The 16,400-nt window shown below is 45.2% G+C and overlaps 1 protein-coding gene across 14 annotated transcripts in view; it reads right to left on the bottom strand.

The window, feature by feature from the left end:
* nrxn2b (neurexin 2b) overlaps positions 1 to 16,400 on the bottom strand; it is a 645,600-nt gene that overhangs the window by 284,877 nt on the left and 344,323 nt on the right. For all 14 annotated transcript variants that reach the window (XM_068713609.1, XM_068713607.1, XM_068713608.1 and 11 more), the window contains 3 exons: positions 4,613 to 4,732; positions 3,053 to 3,434; positions 1,092 to 1,282 (listed from right to left, as the gene is read on the bottom strand). In XM_068713609.1, coding sequence (XP_068569710.1) covers positions 1,092 to 1,282; positions 3,053 to 3,434; positions 4,613 to 4,732 — 693 coding nt within the window. The remainder of the gene's footprint in view (positions 1 to 1,091; positions 1,283 to 3,052; positions 3,435 to 4,612; positions 4,733 to 16,400) is intronic.

The raw sequence follows: 16,400 nt of genomic DNA, 5'->3' as shown, positions 1-16,400 counted from the left end.
CAAGAGGCTGCTCTGGAACATGACAGAACAAAACCTAAGTGAATCATCCAGAGCTAATCTTGACATTACTACGGACAGACACGTCCACATTGTCCAAGATCAACATCCTAGGGTCTTTCTTCCGAATGTCTCTTTCACGTTCTTTTTGACTTTCTACTTGTATCCTGTTGCTGTCTCTCTTCCGCTCCACAGGCAGCCACTCTCAAGCATCCAAATAACACATCAGAAAACCAGACTGCCGAGGTTTGAAGCTAACAATTACCCGAGCTTCCAGTCCCAGCCTCCGAGCAGACCGCACACATACCTGCACGCGTTCAAGTGCCTCGCGGCCACGGCTATTATTTCGAGATGATTCACGACGGAGCACGTCGAAGAAGTAAAGGTGTCTCCATCAAAAGATAGTCATCATACCGTGGCTAAAAGTCAAGCGTACCCAATGTGACGGTGAAAGCAAGTGAAAGCCACAAAGAGCACAGAGGGATAAAGTGATAAGCTGTTATTGTTTCTGGTGTGATTCTTTTATTTTTTCACCTTGGTCTGCGATGTTGGATTTAGGTCATATTGGAACAGCAATTGGTAGAGGAAATTGCTCTTATATTGCCCTGTTCCTGTAAAGCCATCTGCTATAAGAAGAGAGGGGGGGGGGGGGGGGGGGGTGTCATCTTTCAAGGTGAAGCGGATAGGCTAGCACAGACGTCGCCAGGCTTTTGTTAAGTTTTATTTCCACTCCCTATCCACTGTTGTTTGGCGAGCACATTAACTTTTTGGCAGCATCACTCAGTTGTCTCTGTTTATCCCCGGCCCTTGCACTGAAACTTGTCACGTGTTCTCGTGAGCACGGGCAAAGCCATTGTTGTGCGGTACCACTACAAAAAGAAGGGATTCCTCAGATAATAGAAAAACAATGGATGTAAAGTGGACCTATTCTAAAAGTGGGCCTGAGTAGATGGGTTTGAGCTGGCATTAGTCCGTGGCCTCAGTCCAACAGCACTTAAGGGACGGACCAAGGACGACTCTGGAACAGTTCTAGTGTCTGTCAGTGGTAATGCTTTCTGAGAAGAATGAATCAGAGCTGGGCAGCCTGCTGTTACCTTTGAGGTCCAGGTTGCGGGCTCCATTGGAGTGCTGCGTAACGGTGCGCGAGTCGATCTTGAGCGTATGCACGTTGTTGGCGTCCCGGGACACCACCACGTTGTGCCATTGGTTGTCATTGAGTGGCTTGTCCGAGTTGCCCTTCATCAGCGACGGCCCGTTGCCAAGGTCAAAGACGTAGTGGACGTATCTGTGAGAAAAGAGATCGGAGTTTGTGGCGTTAGGGTTGGGCGATCGTTTCAACTTTCCTATATTCCAGTCGTGGTTACTCAACTTGTCAGATAGGCGATCGGATCGCCAGGGGACAATAGCAATTGCTCGACATTTGACGAAGCTTTTGGAATAATAGAACCTTTAAGCTTTTTGCAATCAATACGAGTTACGTGAATAACCATCTATAAAAGAGCGAAACATCCATATTTGTTGGAAGTGGGGAAAATCAACAGCAGCAGTTACAATTCAAACTGTGTTTCTCATGTTTTCTTTCAACAAACACTCAACCTCCAATTGATGAACTTGGTGAACTGCTCAACCGCTTTGTCACTAATGTCCCCATTATATCCTCTATTTAAGAATACATTGTTGAAATAAATACTATTACCAGTGTTTGTGGCTGAACATGAGGCCTGGGGTTTACCATTTGTTTACTCACTGCTTTGACGTGTAAATACAGAAACCTGTTTTTTGTCTAAAAGCTCCCGTTTGCCCAAAGGCAGATGCGGTGGCACAGTTCCCCCCCCCCCTTCACACAAATATGGCTGTCTTTTGTGTTTCGGGTTAATGCTATTGTAGCGGTTTCATTCAAGGTATGTGTTGTTTTCTCTATTCCAGTTCCTTTATGCAGCCTCTTGTCTCTGTGTGACAGAGGCAGCTCAGGCCTTTGTGTTGTAACAGTGCTGACTATAGAGCACAAGAGGAAGAGCGATGCAAACGCAACAGCCTCTTTTAGATACTCTAATTATGAACAGCTTTTAGGGAGATACAATTCACAATCTGAGCCAGTTCATCTCTGGGTTTGTGCAACCTTCTAGCTTCTAGATTGGCCAAAATACGTTGCCTGTATAAGGGAATGAAGGGATCCTGCATTAACAGTTATCAGTTAACAGATTAGGAAATATATACTCAAGAAAAACACACGAGAATATGTCTCTACTTTCTATCTCCCAGTGGAATCTGCAGCTTCCATCTGTGCTTTTAAGATAGCCGATTACAATGACTTGCATTGAAGTCACTTTCGTTCAGCCAACCCTGATTCACAGCAGCATTAAATCACTCGCTGAGAAAAAAAGAAAAAAAAGAGGTTCAGTTTTTATTTAGTTTGTTTTTTTAGCCAAAAATGAAGGTTAGTTCAGGAACCTTTTCCTTGATTTGTGTGGGGATCAACTGATGATTCACCTGGCTCTGCACTCTATTTCACACAGTGAGCAACTGGGTTAGAATTAGCAGGAAATGGGCTGGATCACTTTGCAAAGTGATATATTAGAGCGCAAATTCAAAGGACGGTGCTTGACTTTTGAGGACACGCAGAGTGGCTTTCATCTGACAATGGCCGATTTGAGAAGAAGAAAAAGCCAAGAAAGAAATAAGCCATAGAGTTGCTGAATCTGTGCTAATTTTAGATCGACGACGGTTAGTTTAAAATGCAATTGTTAATGGGATGGGAAGTCCCTTCACTCTTAAAAAATGATGTGCACAGTCTTGTACCTTCTTCTTTATTTTATTTGTCCTTATCCAAATGCAGTCTCGTAGTTGGCTTGCTTGGTTCCACGCTTAAAACTCTTTATATAAGGATTTTCTAAAATGTCAATGGATTGAATTAATGGGAATACCATTTACGGGACCGAAGCCATTCCAGCTCCCTCAAGGGAAGTTGAGCTCCATTTGGTGTGTAGGCAAACGAATTTTGGGACAAAAAAAATAAATAAAACATGCAATTATACTGAAATCACATTGGACTCACCCTTTCACCAGTTCCACAACAATAAAGTCACTCCCGTCTCCAGAGTTGAAGAGCATCAGGCCGTCAGGCGTGGTGGTTTTAAACTGAAAGAAGAGGTGCATGGAGGCGTAAGCTTGCAAAGTGGCCAACGCTAAGTAGCTGCCTTTCGTTCGAAACGTCACCGGATCCGCAATGATGTGGCGCATGCCGAAGCGGGCGTTCAGCTCGCAGTACGAGATGTCGCCATTCTTGCACTGGTCTAGATAGGGCAGCCCGTTGAAGGTCAGGCCCTGGAGGTGGCCAATGAAGTTGGACGGCACCACGGATATGAAGCGCCGCTCGGTCATGATGCCCGTTTCGATGTTGTGGAACTCGAGCCGTGTGTGGGCACCAGTCATCTGGCCTGATGTGGAGGGAAGGAACAAAACACAGCATCAACATAGGAACACATTCATTGCAATGTTCTCTTAAGGCAGCATGAGGTATTTCAAGAATAATGTCACATTTTAGGACTGTAAAGCAATGCATTGGGACTCTATTTTAATATACATGCTTTAGTAATTAAGTGATAACCACATATTATATGGTTTTGGCACACCTTTCATATGCTTATTAGATCTGAAATTGATTTTAGCTGCTTGCAAAAACAGTGTGTACAGCCTGTGGTTTAACTGTATAGGTTCACAAAAGTTGAGCCAATTTGACTAACCTGCTGTGAAGCAAATTATATATGCATAACGTTGCAGAAAATCTCTCTACATGCCACCGGTTTACATTGTGTTTACTGGGAAATGGTGAGTAATGAGCTTGGCGAGTCGCTGATTAAAATGCCTTCCGCACTGAAGCCTGGCCAAGCGATGCAAGGACTCCCTGGCTGACTCTCCTCTTTCTCGCTGCCCATGAACCAGATTGTGAACCAGTAAGGACTTCGAAGGGTCATTCCTTGCTTCTGGCCTCAGCGTGCCCACTCCCTTCCCTTCATGCAGCTCGCACCTTTTTCTCACCTCATCCTTTGCCCGGCCATCCTTTCGCCCGGGGGCCACAACACAGCGAGTCCCTGTGAGTCCACCTCGTCTCTTGACCTTTCATCCTTCTCTTGCTATTTTCTCAGAAGTTGGCAGAACCTGTACCTCAGTGCTTTGCACACTCATCGGTAGATGCTTAAAAAAACCCTCATCTTGCTCTTTCATTTTTCTTTGGTGCAAAATACTTAATCCTCTCATCTGTATAGGTTTGCTGGGGATGCAACTATCCATTTCCAGCCTTTTTAATGAGACATAGTAATCTCAGTACAATATATATTTTATTTTTATTTTTGGCTGTGTTACCACTTTCCCAAAATAGGAGTTTAATAATAAATATAACCATATGCCACCTCCAGGTCTGACTCACTATCATTATAATTAGATATCTCCCACTTTTAAACGAGTCGTTTTAATGACAAATGGAGGAACAGTTGACTTTCTGTGGGAGGATGTGTTACTGCGGAGTAATGCACGTGGATCAGTGATTGAATTCCAAACACTCACTGTGGTCTCGTTCGCCGCATCGAAATCCCTCCGCGTGGCGAACGCAACTAACCTTCCACTGTGACGTTATCCACGGACAGCTGCAGGCTCTTGCCTCTTCGCACCACCTTCACCGTGTGCCACTCGTTGTCGTTCAGCTTCTGCCCTGCGAACAGCGTCTCAGGTCCTTTGCCTGTAGTGGAGGAGGGGGGGGGGGGAAACCAAATCACAAACAGCACAGCGGGAAATGCTGCGCGTGCCTACTCATGCACCCACACACACACACACACACACACACACACACACACACACACACACACAAAGTTCACACACAGTAGGTGACAGTGCTGGTGGAGAAAACCTGCGTGTTTGCGAAACACATTCACACTATGGATCCTCCCTGTACACTGGAAAATGAAAGGAATCAAATACACGGCCCGACAGACAGTAACATCGAATGTCTTCTCAAAAGCTCACAGAGTTGCCGCAGAACGTTATCAAAGGCAGTGGGACGAATAAGTCGAGTAAGTTGAGGAAGGAGGAAGATTCGAAAAGACAGCGAGCGGCGGTTGGAGGTGCTGCGCTACAAACATTGTGCGACGTTGCATTTCAGGTCTCAGTTTAGACGCCCCCCCCCCCCCCCCCACACTGATGGGGGACGCAGGACATTCTGAAACCCTCTTGCAGTTGTTTTCGCCTCCACCACTGAAGGGGACAGTTTGATGCAAAGGCATTTGGGCCGGCAGAAGTGCTTGTTAGAGCCATATTTACATAATCGTCTTTTCAAAGTGGGAAACGGCGCTATTTCTATCCTGCCAATGACGGAGCCTTATTACATCAACATCAGAACAAACTGTCAGCGTGAGGGAGTGACAGCGGGGGAGACTTTCATTCAAACAGCCGTCATGAATCCCTCATTCAATGCACCACGACGGGTTGACGCCATTCATGGCTAATATCAAGGTGCTGGTTAATACCGAAGTCCGTTGAAGGGTTCGATAATAGACGTATATATACTGCAAGTGGAAAATTGTCCCTCATATGGATGCGGGAGCTGAAATGAAGGCCTGCCAGTTGTGGGCGTGCGCGGTGTGTCATGGCACCAAGGTGATGAGGGGGAAGGAGGAGGATTCTGTAAGCAACAACATGAGGAGGGGAGACCTTCACCTCATCGGCAGAAGGGCAGACTGAAATACCAGAAAGCCGGAGGAGACTAGTCACTTCCATAAAGCTCCCATCTGTACTGGGAGCGCTTCTAGGCAACTCTGGAGTGGAGCGAGGCCCATTGTGGCTTGTGAATAAAGAAATGGTTTTCTTACAGCGTTGGCACTGATGATTTGTTTATACAGATCTAATATTAGAAATCAGACTCGACTTCTGGGACAGTGGCTCTCTTCTGACTGGCTGGCTGGCTGAAGCCCGAGTTTATTATACAAGGTGCTTGACTGGATGATGTAGTGCAGCCTGGAGAAATATGATTGCCTCTTTCCCAGTTGTGTGGGAAATTATGTAGTCTAGATGAAAAAATAAATAACAAAAAAAAAGTCCTACCAATTGATGGCGAGAACACACACACACACACATGACCCGCTCGAGAATTGTTTTCCCATTTACTCTTGTTACTTTTTTTATTACATTGTTTTTTTCATGGACTTTTTGTCTTCAGCCACATGAAATTGGAGAGAAAGACTTTTGATCACACCGCGTTTGAAGTAAATATAGAGGGAAAAAAGGGCTGCTACATTGCTGCAAAGAGTGCAATGGGTGGATGGAATCTGCCGGCAGAGAAGTTAAAGCTCATACAAAGATGGATAGGATGATAGAGGGGGGGAAATATGAAAAGGGATGAAGACGGAAAAAAAAATAACTGAGAAACAAAGTGCATCAGGGGAGCAGCAGCAGCAGCAGCGCCGGCCGGCCGGCTGATGTAAGACACTTTAAAGTTAGAAGAGCCTAGTGCAGAATGGCTAGCCTCTAGAATAGAGTTGTTATCATTTTTATGTGGCTCGGCTGCAACAGGCCGCAGGAGAGCAAGAGCCACTGCTGCACACAATGCAGGAGCCGTTTGGTCATAACGCCGCGAACAACAGGGGGCAAAAAGATATATAGGCTGCTCTGGCCTGGGCTAGCCAAGCAACACAGGTCTAAGGGGCAGGAGGTGGTACGAGTTAAGCCAGGGACCTGTTGGGCTGTAGGGGGGAAGTGCAACACACAGTAACAACACTTTTGGGATCCAAGTCCTTAAGTTGGTTGAGAGGGTCAAATGTTGTTGAACAGCTTTAACTTACACAATGTGGCTTAACAGCCAGACCATAATTCCAATGGTGTTATACCAGGTCAATGATGGACCTCAAAACGACAATATTGGTGAAGCACCTGGCGTTGGCTTGCTGTGGTGTATTACTGCCCAGGTAACACTGGAAACAAGAAAGCTGAGCGCTGGCAGCCCATGAGCCGCTCAGCCTTTAATTCAGCCCCTGGCAGAGAGAAGTACTCCATGCTAGAACAACAAAGGGAGACACAGGGCTCATTAATAAACGCGCTGTCGATTATTAAAATGCAATTTATTCTGGTCCTGCCACTTGTGCCGTCTCACTTTGTCTTGCAGGTCAGCAGGGGAAAGGGGTGCGATCACACAAACAGGCGCTGCCTCGCTCTTCATTTCTTTTGTTCCCATGCCCTCTCAGTGCATCACTTTGCCTCGGACTTTCTAAATGGGGCACATGGGAGCCGGAGAGGTGTTGGGTTATTTTCACTGACTGTGTCGGCACACCATAAATGAGAGGTGTGATGTTTGCGGGCTGTTGCATTATTACCGGCAGTCACCCATCACCCGCCGCTGTGTTCTGGCTGTAAACAAACTTGATTAATGCAATCGGATCAATGGAACACGAGCCGTCAGCCAATGGCTGCAGGCCGCTGCCATCGGTCTGTATCCAGGCCGTGCGGTTGATGTTGCAGCAGCGAGTACTCAAATGCAGTTACATGATCACTACGTCGAAACCCTAATCAAAGCAACTTCAGAGAGTAAAGCGGCTCATCCGTCAACGATGACAGCATTTCGATCGCGACAATCAGGACGTGAGAGATGAGGAACGTCTCTCTGACTGTGTAGAGGTGGCAGAGAAATCAAGATGTCTCTCCAGACCACCGATGGAGAAGTGCGCCCTCTCAGAAGCCGGGGGTGCTTGGAATAGAAATAGCATCTGACAAACAGAATATGTTTCCAAGTAAAAACAATACTATGAGGCAAGTTTCATTTTTGTTTATGCCTCATTCTGCATGAAACCGGGTCATGTCTGACTGACGATGGCCTCACAGCAAAACCCAGCGAGCTTTCCCGGCGTGGTTGTTAAGCTAACGAGCGCGCCGCGGTCTAACGCTGGCCAGCGGGCTTGAAGCCGGCCAAAGAGCAGCGATCACAGCTAAGGCCGACGTGGTGGCCAAAACAACAGCAGTGAAAGAGCCATGGGCAGTTCCTGGTAAGTCAGCCGCTGGTTCAGCAGTAGCCGACGACAGAACCGGGCCATGAGTCACGCAGTCGTACATGGGGTGAGAGGCATTGTCAGGATGACTCTAGCATATGTAGATAGATTTTAGGGATGAGGGGCAACAGTGGGGCGCGTCAGCAAGTCAACGCTCGCTAGGAGGGATTACATGTGATGACTGAGCTAACGAGACAGTGTAAACCCCAATCAACTCGGTCCCTCTGGGGCCCGGGCCGAGCTGCAGCGCTGTAGTACTCGAGGTCGATCTTGATCTCGAGTCTCGGGTCTCATGACCACTTTTCGAAGCTCTCCGTCTCGTCTCAGAATCAACCACATGTTACCCGGTTTTGTCTTGGCCTCAGACAATGAGGGCTTTTGTTTTAAGACGGGTCGAGAGCACAACAGCGGAGATATTATCAAAGTGCCTGTGCATTGTCTGATTGATCATTACTGAGAATGCTCATAGAAAACAAAGGAACATTCCGACGCATTAAAATTCACCTCTGCAATGCCTTTTGATTATTTTATCAAGGTGAAGGAAGAGGGATCTTCGTTTGTTTTTAAGGGAATATGGATCTTTCAGATTTCAAATTGAAGTGTGCCTATGGTTTGCATGTCCCATGATTAACCTGTACTGGTCTGGTCTTGGTACTGATTTGCTCTTGACTTGGTCTCAACCCCTCAGAGGCTTGGTCTGGTGTCGGCGTCGATACATTCCGGTCTTGGTCATGGCTTTGTCTCGGTTTAGGCAGTCTCGACTACAACACTGTTGAGAGAAACAGTGATGTTGGAATGCCATGCTTGGATACATTGATGTTCATTAAAACATAACTGTAGCGTTAGAAAGTCTCTGAACAGCCTTCACCAGACTAAGGAAATGTAACATTGAACAGAATCCTGTATCACAGAACAATGATGTGCCCCAAATATGCCAGACTCAGCTGAGCAGGGGAACCAAAGCAGCTCTGTTAGTCGAGTTCCATAACAGTAGATCCCCCTCAACCACAGCATCATATCCTCTCTGACGAGGCTCGACAGAGCCTGCCATCCTCAAGTACGGGATACAGGAGCGAATGCCAGATCAAGCTCTGTGATTCCCTGGAAGAGAACATTATTATGTGTCGCTAGCACTTGTGACTTTTGAGGTCATGAGCTTCGAGCGAAGCCACGCACACACTCATGCATACACACTTGCAAGTGCACATTAGAGAAAAGAAAATATAACGGTGGACTGCAGTCTAATTAAAATGGTTCCACACTACGGTGTTTTTATTCTCGGCTCAGCAGCCCCACTCTGAGGAAAGAGGGAGGATGCCGAGACTGAGTGGAAGAAGAGAGGGCACGGGAGGAGACCGAGGAGAGAGAGCTGGAAACGTGGGGATGAGGGTGTATACCGGCTGATTGAAATGGATTTTTCATGCAGAACTGCAGAGGAGGATAAAAATCCAACCAGAGAGACCAAATGATGACCAGGGGGAATTGTAATGCCAGTCTTCTTTGTGAATTCATATGGAAAAAAAAAAAAGATGTCTCCATAACATCCCCGCTAAGCAAGACGGACAGATGTTTTAATTAAGGTGGGGGTAATGTGCATGTGCAGTATCAGTGTAAAACGTATTTATGTTAATGATTAGCATTTCACTAGCAGGTGATGGGCCTCAGGCTGCCCCCTGTTGTGCCGCCGTCTGGGAAAGAGCATTGTATATAAACACAGTGAACTGTATACCCTCTTACAGATGTGCGCACATACTGGTGCAGGTCTATTGAAAATATACGTAAAGAGGTTGTTTGTTCACCAATGCATGAAAATGTTGTCAACATTTGGAAAAACGGCAAAAAAAAAAAATCAGCATCAATTAGCATTATTATATGGAAATAAGAAAGAAAAACAAAAACACTGTTTTGGCTTTATATACAAGCTAATCTATATAAAATGTTGAAAAATGTTTATTTCGATGATATTTTCTACTTCTGTGATTATTACAGACTAGAGAATGCAATTAAAATTCTCAAAATATTGATTAGTAATGCATGCTTCGTCAAAAATGAAGCATGTTAATGCACTACAAATTCCCCAAAATGAAGTAAAACGGTATTAGATTACAGCAACCATGTTCATCACCTGGAAGCTCTTCCTCCTCTACTCTGTGTCTGAAGCAAAGATGTGATGGGAAATTCAACGAAACCCAGCAGATGCTAAATGCTCTTCTAGCGATCGCTAATCTACAGAAGCCCTGAGAGGCAAGTGTGGACACAAAATGTTTTCCATCAGTGGAAAAAAAAAAGAGAATCTATTTTTTGTAATGCACTACAAACCCATAGGACTAAAAGCATTCATGTTTTCTTCAAAGTGCAATTCTCCACACACACACGCACATATATATATATATTGTGTATATATGTCTTTGTTTTGGCTAGAAATGTATTTTAATCTGGGCTAACCTGCTGTTACAGGACATAAGGTATTTAAACAATATTTAAACTTAAATAAATACAAAAACAATGAGCCTGGCCTTTTCTTTTGAACCTGTTCTTAAGTCACAGGAGAGAAATCAATCTGGATCAGCCTCTCAGGGCTTCCGTACGAACCCATTTATCTGCGTTTTTCTGTGATTTCTTTTAAAGTTATTGAAGTTAATGTCTATATCCTGCCTATTAATCATGGGGAATGTGTATAATAAAAAAAAGACTGTTAACAGATGGATTTTATGTAACAAAATGACTTCAGCTTAAGTATTAGAGTGGTGAGGCTGTAGGCGTTTCTTAGGTGTACCATAGGTACTATAGGCTATGAACTGAGACGACATGGCTGTCTTGCCTCCAACATTTGTGGGAGGTCTGTGTGTGTGTGTGTGTGTGTGTGTGTGTGTGTGTGAGAGAGAGGGAGAGAACGTGTGAGAGATTGCTCTTCCGTTCAACCTTGCAGAGGAGAGCAGTACATGCTGTGCACAATAGAAACATCTCCCACACACAAACATGCTGCCCTGCTTTCCTGCCGTGCAAACAGACCAGTGCTCCTAATTGGACCATTGGGGGTCTGATTGTGTGTGTGTGTGTGTGTGTGTGTGTGGGGGGGGGGGGGGACCTATTTTCAAAATGAGGTGCTGTTAAATGTTAATTTAGTTCATAGGTTATAGCATCAGTGGTGGTAAGGGGTTGGCAGAGTGTGTTTGTGTGTGTCTGAGTGTGTGTCTCTCTGTGTGTGTGTGTGTGTGTGTGTGTGTGTGTGTGTGTGTGTGTGTGTGTGTGTGTGTGTGTGTGTGTGTGTGAGTGTGAAAGTGAAAGTGAGGAGGCCAAAAGATGAAAAATGCAGTGTCAGCTTTCCCAGCCAAGAGACTGGCACTGGAACACCACGGGATATCTTGATGACACGTGTGTGTGTGTGTGTGTGTGTGTGTGTGTGTGTGTGTGTGTGTGTGTGTGTGTGTGTGTGTGTGTGTGGACAGGTGATATCTTTGCGAATGTGTTTTTTTGAATACCTGAATTGTACATCACAATTGTTAGGAGAGCATATTGAACTGTGAGGACATGTTCTTTATATTTACATGCTCCTCACTTTGGTTTCGAGTGCGTGAACGTATGCAGTGTGCAAGTGTAGTGCTGCAGTTTATGTGCCAACCCCCATGCCCCCTCCCTCCGCCGCCATCTGTGCTCCTGGCATGGCTCCTTAGTGCCGGTAATGAAGAGGAACGCCCCCCCCCCTCCCCCCTCCCACACACACTTACACACTATCTGCCGTCTCCTACTCTGCCTCTCCAGCAGTCCGTTCCTCCTTCAACACATTCTTTCTTTTTCTTTTTCTACCTTTAGATGACTCTGCTGCATGGCATGCTACTGTCTGCAAACACACACACACACACACACACACACACACACACACACACACACACACACACACACACCTACACCTCATCTGTCCCAGGTAGCGCTGCTTTTAAAGCACCTTCCCGAATCGCCTGACTTGCTATTGATTTTTCTTTAAACAGAACCTCACAATGTGTTGTCTCTTAAGTTCAAACGGCTGAATGCTCTCCTCCCACACAAATGAACACATCCTATGAATACTGCACATCTCATTGCTGCGCTAAAAGGAACCCCTGACATGATGTGAAACACACACCGATAACCCCGCCCCAACCCCAGACTTCCACTTATTCACATTCTCAGCGCATCTGTATCGACTTGGATGTGTTCTTTCAAGGCGTTGCATTAATTGCTTACGTTAATGTGTGTAATTCACGGTGGGGATGTGTCTCTATCACTTTTCTGAGTGCCTTAATAAATTATCACCACTGATTTGATAATAATTACATATGCGCTTAAATCAAAAACTATTTCCATCGGTTTGACAAAGGGTTAACTCACTCATGAGCTCAATGGATTGGCTTTTTTTCCCGCCTTCTCAGAGTAAACAGGTGTGTGGGAAATGTTTTGGATGTGCGGAACGTTTTTTTGAATGTGAGCAGAAATGCGTTTGAGCAATTAAAGTCCAGGGGGTTATAAATAAATTCATGTATCATTGACGTGAAGCGGCGCCACATGCACATTTGAAAAGTTTAAAAGAGGACGGAGGAGTAAATCATGCCGAGATGTGTGTTGACTCAGCAGAGACAAATGATCTTCAGGAGAATAAATTATTTGGAAGCAAAACAGAATGACAAAGAGCCTTGTTGCACTGTATTCTATTATATTTTGAATTGTTTTCATTTACAGACATTTCCACCAGAAATTGGTAAATAAAAAATTCACCAGAATGCAGGAAATGAAGTGTTTGCCGCTGAAATAAACCCTCCCAATTAAAACGATACATTACACTGTCATTGGAATTTGAACCGCATGTGAAGCGTAATTAGACAAAAGACACACTGCATCGTACTGAAAGCTAATGCATTATTATTTATGCATTAGCTACCAAACTTGGCCTACGTCAAAAACATACACGCTTGCAATCCCACTCACAGAACCCACACAAACACGATCAAAGAAAACCTTAATCCTACAGCTTTCCACCCTCGATACCTCGATCCTGTGATGTAACCAGAAATAAACAGGTGAGTAAACTATGACCGCCATGAGGAACACCTCCACAAACAGTGTACAACTGCATACATGAACAGCTCTGTATTCAAATACGCCAGCAAAAAGTAGCATTCCAGTTCGACTCATTTTGAGATGACTTTGAGTTAGTTGTTTTTCAGAAAACAACCCGTTCATGGAAACGCCCTCTCAATAATGCATTCATCAAGACTTCAGCTGCAGGGGAACCACTCTGCAGCTAGAAAGGTGAACAGCTTACCCACTTGTCATAAGTGCATCTACTCGCCCGGTCTCCTCTGAACACAAACACACCCTCACACTCCATCACACCCTTGTTTATGCTCTGGACCGTTTTGGAGGGCTGTAGTCCAGGAGAATTTTTGGACGCCACGCCTCGCCAAACCCCAGGTCCGATGCCCTTTCCCTCATCCCCGCCTCCGATGAGCTCTCCCTGGCGCCAGCTCGGCCCGGAGCAGATGGGCCGGTTCAGCATGGCGTCACACCGGCCGACACAGTGGCATGTCAAACAGGCGGTGGCGGGCCCGGGCATGTCAGGCGCGGCTACACTGTAACGACCGCATGGGAATAGTGTGTGCCGGGATCACACTGGATAGCAGACAGCGTGGCCTGATGTGACCACAAACCAGAATAAATAGATACAAAACGGCAAAGCATATATGTGAAAGTCTGTAAGTACACACACACACACACACACACACACACACACACACACACACACACACACACACACACTCTCTCTTCTCCATCCAGGTGACGACAGTCCTAGCTGCAAACACGCACACTTCCCATCAGACACACTCACAATCCACTCTCCATCAGACAGCGATAAACAAGGCACACACCAGACCTGGCACTCCCCCGCACTCACACACCGACAATGACACCCACCCACACACACACCCACGCCCCCCCGTATGTCCTCTGCAGACGGTGATGACGGCCTGCGTTTGGGAGGTTAATGGCTCTTTGCTCCTCGCAACCTTCACACTTGATTACTCCAGCCGCCTGGTGTCTGGACGGCCTCAGCTCTTGCACAGCGAAGCCCTCTCTGCCGCCGCTCTCACACGCTAACCACGTTCATTAGAGATGCTAATGCCAGATTGAGGACGGTTTGGGTGCTATCCTCTATAAAGAGCAAACAGGTCTTCTCCTTACACAGAGAAGGCTCCTGGAGACTCCTGCAGCAGCAGAGGAAGACCACATGTGTCTCCAGATGTTTGTATTTCCGTCTGTGGACAGATTCTGACACGCACTAGCGTCATTAAATGTGGGTGTGTAGTTGAGATCAAAATGAGGGTGGAGCTTATGCCCCCTGGTCTGATTTGACGTAGCAGCTGATGTGATCCAATTGGAAGACGGTCACCAGCTTGTTTCCAAAAAGAAACCACAGCAAAACAAACATCACCGATACATGATGAGAAAAACACCATAAACCCTCTGGCCAGCAGCTACAACATGTACGTAACTATGGCGATCTGTTGATTGCATTGAAATGAGTGGTATTGTGAGGTCATGTGAAAACAAAACCACAATCTTCAGATGATATTCTCCCTCAAAATATTTCAAATCAGATTGATTGAAACAATGTAGTTGGTATGCGCTGGTTATTTAATTATGAATTTAGACGACGTGAATGCGTATCACAGTATCTTGATATATGATTTCATCACGATATGAATCCATCCAAAGGACATACGTTATCATATTGAATCATCGCTGAGCCGTACTGAAAGTGATATAGTAAGTAACATACTTTTTATTGCACAATACGTATTAACAGCGTTTCCAGCTGGTAGAATTCCTGCCTCTATCAAACAAACCAGAGCAGCAGGATATGAGCATTATTTATGAAGGGCCTCTTTAGCTTGTTTCTGTTAAAACATACGTTTCTTTACATTCTGTTCTGGACGCAGACAGCGACTCAGCACTTACAGCTGTGGGATACCGATGGCGAGTTAAAGTCCATTTGTCATGCAGTGTAATCTCCTGCCAGCTTTATGACGCACACACATAATAACCTCCAACAAATTTCACAATTAATCATAACATATTATGCAGAGGGTTATATAATTTGTCTAAGAAGCCAGATAACACAAAAAAAAGCGTTATATTCTATGGTCTGCATGCTCAGCTGAATGCAGGATGGCTCTGAATAGTGAACTGGAACTTAACCAATAGCATTGTGTACACTGGTGGACCAGCTCCATGGCATACCTCTTTATATGGAGTACAAGCGTCAGGTCAGGACAGTGTCTTTTATCATAAATACATACTTTAGAGTCCATCTGTTTGGAACAATGCCGGCTGTTTCAGCAGGCTTGGCATTAATAAGTAGACTTGAGTTTGTCTAAAAAGAATCAACAGGTTCATTTGAAACTGAACAGGTGTGCTTGCTTTGTAGAAATTAAGTGAAGGCCTTTGGCAAATACACTGCATTGCTCAGCGTTGTCTGAAATGTGAGTCGCACTGAGAGGTCCGCCGGTGATTTGAATTCATTTGCTTTCTCGGTTGGGTCTTGGTAGATTAGTACAAGTCACGCCACCGCACATTTCTCATTTGGGCAATAGATAATCTTAATAAACAAATTTCCTCCTGCATTTGTATCCCATATTGACTTGGTCAATACAAACATGTAGACAAAAAAAAAAAAGGAAAACAAAAATAATACAGGAGGAAAATTAAACGGGCCAGTAGGTAAATAAGGGCTTATTTACAAAGATGCAAATGCACATACAATGATGATTTATGGAACAGACTTTTGGCAAACGCAGTTTACATTTGGCACGTTTTTAGCATAAGGCAATCTAATGCACTGTACACGCGAGTTATCGCCCACTAATCGTATAAATCCCACGTTGTTTTATTAAAATAATCCCTAAAGGATTTGCTTAACTGCACTCCACAAAACCGCTCCCCAAAATGCAGACACCTGTTTCTCATGCATGCGGTCTAACAGCTGATTTACAGCGCTAGGACTAACTGATGCCTTACTGCCTTACACACAGGCGCCATTTCAGGATCGTTGATCAGTGACTTGCTTCTTGTTAACTGCCTCCACTGACGTTCACATTCTGAAGTGTTTCAAATGGAGCCATTGGAGAGCATGCTTTGCCTATTCTATATGCATTATACAGTATGGAGTTCTTTATTTTCTTGTTTGCTTTTTTTTTTGCCTCAGTCACTCATTGCAAGGCCTCATTTACCAAATGGTTATTATACACACACACACACACACACACCACATGCGGCAATGGGAGCAGGAATGACTGTTCTACTGCTGTGCGCTGCGCTTTATGAGGGCTTCTTCGACGGAGT

Source organism: Cebidichthys violaceus, unplaced genomic scaffold (genome assembly GCF_023349555.1).
Source record: "Cebidichthys violaceus isolate CVI_PGR_0920_01 unplaced genomic scaffold, fCebVio1.0.p SCAF_19, whole genome shotgun sequence".
In the NCBI taxonomy this organism is placed as follows: domain Eukaryota; kingdom Metazoa; phylum Chordata; class Actinopteri; order Perciformes; family Stichaeidae; genus Cebidichthys; species Cebidichthys violaceus.
Note: the sequence above shows the minus strand (reverse complement) of the source record. Positions and strands in the feature narration are given on the sequence as shown.